Source organism: Lonchura striata, chromosome 3, assembly GCF_050655825.1.
Source record: "Lonchura striata isolate lonStrDom1 chromosome 3, ASM5065582v1, whole genome shotgun sequence".
NCBI lineage: Eukaryota > Metazoa > Chordata > Aves > Passeriformes > Estrildidae > Lonchura > Lonchura striata.
The window spans coordinates 56,422,710-56,427,559 of NC_140705.1; the positions used below are offsets into that span (position 1 = coordinate 56,422,710).

Consider the following 4,850-nt stretch of genomic DNA (forward strand, 5'->3'; position numbering starts at 1 on the left):
TGCAAAGGAACTGTCCTTCCTACTCTCACTCCACAAAGTGACCTGAGGAATTTTACCAGGAAATGCTGTGGACTTGTGGATTGTTCTCATGCTGGGAAAGGGAGGTTTGTTGTTTGCAGCAACCAGTACAACTGGGAAGCATTTCAGCTTCCCTTAGAGGATTTCCCAGAGTATGCTCCAGGCTAGAAATAAAGTGGGCAATATTGTGTTCCTCACCTCTCTGTCCTTGTTGTCACAAGGACTGTTCACAAAGTTTGTGACTTATAGAGGAAAGCTGCTACATAAATTCATCACATCATTTTGGACCTGAAACAGCAGCTTGCCTCATAGCATCCTCTCCACCCAAGGAGTAGCTACAAGAGCAAAAGCTCTTCTGTACCTAGGGAAGTGACTTCTCTCCTTGTATTTCTAGTCACACTTTTACATATTCATTAGTATCAAGCTGATCAGAAAACTGGTAAAAAGAGTTTTAAAAAAGCAAGTTCTATACTGGACATTACTTTCCTGAGTAATTCCTTGTCTTGACAGCACAGCAAAATTACATCCTTATTACCCCAGACATAGAGCCAACCGAGATAGTTACTGTTCTGACATGCCTGTAGTGCAAATGTGAAAGCACTACACTGGAGGCAAAATAATACAACTTTCATTTTATAGGTAGGAAAGAGTGGCACAGAAAAATTAGATGCCAATACTGCATGAAAATAGAATTCTCATCTCTAAACTCCACAGCTGCTACCAAAAAAACCTTTTCTGTTCTGGATCACTAAAGAGTGCCTAAACCATCTGATCTGCACAGTGGTATTTCAGTCTCTACCACAGTTGCAAATAATTTTTTAAGATGCCAGCTGTTGGAGAATCACATCCTTGTTGTGCAACATCGTCACATTTTCCCCGTCTTGGGGTTTGTTTTTCTTTGGTTTTTTTAAATCATGGAATCATGTGCTTATTAGTTCCCCTTGTACTGCAGCCTGTCTGCACAGAGAACAGTCACCAGGTGCTATGATAAAGAAGAAAGAATATTCCTAAGTTATTTTTATCTATCCACTGGGAAATATGAATAATTTTTCTACTATTAGATATTAATTTTTCTTTGTCCTGGATGTTCATTTCATGCTCATGTTGCTCTGTGAACTGATCTAGCGATTGTTGTTCAAAATCTGAAGCATTTGGAGGCATGGCCAGATGAAAAGCAATAAGAAGCAAAAAGTCCTAGAGCACCTATTCAGCTCGCAAGCATCCTGATTGCCCTGCTGCATATTATTGCCTCTTCACATCTACTGTCTTGGCTGCATGCATAGTGATCCTTAACCCAAGGCTGTTGTAATAATCTGGATATGTTTATGCACTGTAAACCATATGCCTTACCTCACCTGAATCACTCTGAGAGAACTGGGTTACATGCGTGGTTACGGCAGAAGCATGTGTTGAAGATGCTTCACACAATGTTGCCCCTCTCTCTGGTTCTCTGTGTGATTATTGAAAAGGGTTTTGAGGTAAGGGTAGGGAACAGCTTTAAAGAAAAGTCTGGGGTTTTTTAAGCGAGGGCTAGATCTACCCTCGTATTTAAGTTTATGGCATTCATCAGTGTTGACAAATTTCCCAACAGTCCCCCAGCCCTCAGCAGCTGCCTGCATACACGACACTTGTTTGTGGATATCACACTCACTTTTCCCCCCACCCTCCCTCACAAGGTGTCCACAGACACCCTTTCCTGCACTCCCCATTGACAATGGGGTGCAGCTCAGCTGATGTGTTATTCCAGCAGCACAGTAGACCTCTGCCCTAAGAGAGAAGCAGACCCCACTCATCTACTGCCTGAACCAGCAGAGGTGACAAGCCTGGGACTGGAGTTTCAAAGACAGAAATTGGGACAGGGGGAGAGGCTGCCATAGATAAAGGTTTTGATAGAGTGAGGGACTCAGGAAGATGTAGGAGTAATCTCTTCCTTCTCCCAAGTCTTATACAATGACACATTGCAATGCTTTAATGCAAGGAGGAAGGGACACATGTAGAAAGAACATTTATCTTTCTGAGATCTCTTTTCTACATGAATTCCCATCCAATCCTTTGTCTAAACCTACAATCTTCCTTGTTCCAGGACTGGCAATCTTTCAACAAAGGAGTGGTGGGTTGTATTTTTCTTTCCCCAGTTAGCTATTAAGTGTGGCAATGGAAACTTGGCGGGAAGATGAAGATGAAGATGCTGCTTTTGTTTGTGAGGGGAAGTCTCAGTTCCTGCTGAATTTGGAACTCCATGGGGGCCAGAAGCAAATGTGTGTCTCTTTGAAAGTGCCACAGCGCTCTGTCTTACATGACCTCCCATGTTCTGTGTGGTAAAGCTCATCTGGCCCCATAATTTCTTTCCTGTTGTCCTTTGCACTCTGCAGCTTAGCTATAGCTGGGCAAGTGACCCTGGGAATTAAACTCCACGAAATACCAGCCCCTGTACCCTGGCATACAACAGAGGGAAGCAGGCAGCTGGAACAGTGTGACTGGTGTGTAGCTCCAGTCATTCATTGTGTGAGGCACCTATATTTTTTCTGCTTTTCCAAACTGGTTGATATAAAACAGAGAGGCCACACAGAGAATATATATTCTCCAAAGAAGAGATAAATACTACATACGTGGCTGGGACAGCAAATATTGGGACTGGCTTTCTCATAGGCTCCTTGAATACCTAAACCTACAGGAATGCTGACATTTTTGGGGATAAGGCTGCCCCACCCTTCATAATTAGGGCAAAAGCCCTCTGTGAGTTGGCAACATCGCTGTGTTGCCAGACTCCTATGTGTCAAGTACCGAATTATCCAAGGATCCAGAGACATCTCGGTGTCAGTGGAAATTACGCAACATATACTTTGAAAACAAATTCTTAAGTTTAATAGCAGATTAATTAGGCCATTTAACATATACTTAAATGTCTTGCTAGATTGAAGTTACGCCGTATATACTTGGCTATGTATGGGGACTTACTGTCATATATGGATTTCTTCCTCTGTTTCCCCCAGGGAGCAGCTCTTTTGCGCACTTAAGCAAGCTGGAAACAGTTGAAATTAAATCCCAGTATGTAATGTGAATCCTGTGTTTAGTGGGTTTGACTTTTAAAAATGTGAACGCACACAGGCCCTGATGACTTCAATAGCATTTATGGGTGCTCGGTGCTTTTATAAATGTCACACTATTTATAACATATTCCTGTGTCCTTTTTTTATATTCTCTGTTGGCCTATCTGTTTTTCAGTGTGGTATCTTTGATTGGTATAGTCACATCAGGATGTAGCATGTGTTTGAATAATTAAGAAAATACAAATTAAAAAAAAAAAAACAAAAAAACAAAAGTAATCTTTATTCTAGTCCATGTTTTTCCACTGCTCAACCACCAAAGAAAACAATACTATTTCACCTCTGCTTTTTACATTCTATGGAAAATGCTTTTAGTTTTGCAGTGGTTTATTAAACGTTCCACATCCATTATTTGCCCCTAGAGTTTCCCCCCTTAGCTTTAGAAAATTGTTTCAGCTATATCCAAACTCATGCCAACTTCCTGGCTTCTTGGCCGCAATCCATCAGTGAGAGCTCTGCTAAGAACCACTTTGAGGCTCTCCTTGAACCTGTTCTTCTTGCTGCTTCCTACAAAGAAGTAAACCAGGGGGTTGATGCTACTGTTAACAGTGGAGAGAACAATGGTGACATGGTTCTGCTGGCTGAGCAACGATGACCAGTGGTGGTAATTCAGAAGATACAACAGCCTCATGGGCATGGCAAAGATGAGGAAGACAATGACTGTGACCACAATGATGATGTAGAGCTTTGACGAATGAGGTCTCAGAGAGTTACGGTGAATCCTGATAACCAAGATCAGGCTGGACAAAATCATTAGAGGAATGAAGATCATGAAAGTCAGGATCCATGTGAAGATGAGCAGAGCTTGGCAATGGTTGCCGTTGTCGAATTGTTCCTTAGTTGAATCATCTTTGCATGCTAAATATTCGGCCACTGTCATGAAAAAAGACAGAGTCCACAGAATCGCACACACAATTGCCGATTGGTGCTGTGACCGGTGGCATCGGTACCAGATGGGGTAAACAATAGACAGACACCTCTCAATACTGATGGCTGTCAGGAGATAGAGACCAGTATTATAGCCAAGAAGGAAGACAATAGATAGTGTGGTGGTTACATAATAGTAAAAACCATATGCGAATCCAAAGCCAGCAATGTACTCAATTGACAGAATAAAAGTACAAAACAGTAAGGAGATATCAGCAATGGACAAGTGTGTGATGTACGCAGTGAATGGGTTTCTTTTGATCTGGAAGCAGAGGCACCAGAGGACAATTCCATTTTCACAAAAACCCAGGAAGGAGATGATCATAATTACCCAAAGTGGGGTCAATATCTCCCAGACCCTTTCCTGTGTAGAAATGTTTCTGTGCATTGAGATGTTCTCTGTGCCTTCGCTGGGATGAAACGTTATGTTTGACTCATCCATGGGGAAAGCTCAAGTTTGGATAGCACAGCTCTTCCTTCTGTAAATATGTATAAAAATATACTGTGAGCATTGTGTGCTCCTCCCCTCCCCCTTTTCCTTCTGTTTTTGTGGACCCTCAATTTCTGGTCATACATGAAGGCCTTGGAAAAAGGAATACCAGCTTTGATATACTGATGCTAGCTAAAATCCAATTGGAACTGCTCTTGGCAATGTTAAAGATCACTGAGCCCATCATGCTAGCAGAAATCCTGACCTGCCTTCTCTGAGGGGCTCAGCCTGTTAGTGCTAAACCACAGCTAAAGAGATTCTCTTAAAGAGCTCTTGGACAAGCAATCATAGTTCCCATCATATTGCAC

The 4,850-nt window shown here is 42.1% G+C and overlaps 1 protein-coding gene across 1 annotated transcript; it reads right to left on the reverse strand.

The window, feature by feature from the left end:
* Positions 1 to 3,376: 3,376 nt before the first annotated feature.
* Positions 3,377 to 4,632, reverse strand: MAS1 (MAS1 proto-oncogene, G protein-coupled receptor). Its single transcript, XM_031504536.2, has one exon. The coding sequence runs from the start codon at positions 4,492 to 4,494 to the stop codon at positions 3,505 to 3,507; it is 990 nt and encodes a 329-aa protein (XP_031360396.1). The 5' UTR covers positions 4,495 to 4,632; the 3' UTR covers positions 3,377 to 3,504.
* Between the last annotated feature and the right edge of the window lie 218 nt (positions 4,633 to 4,850).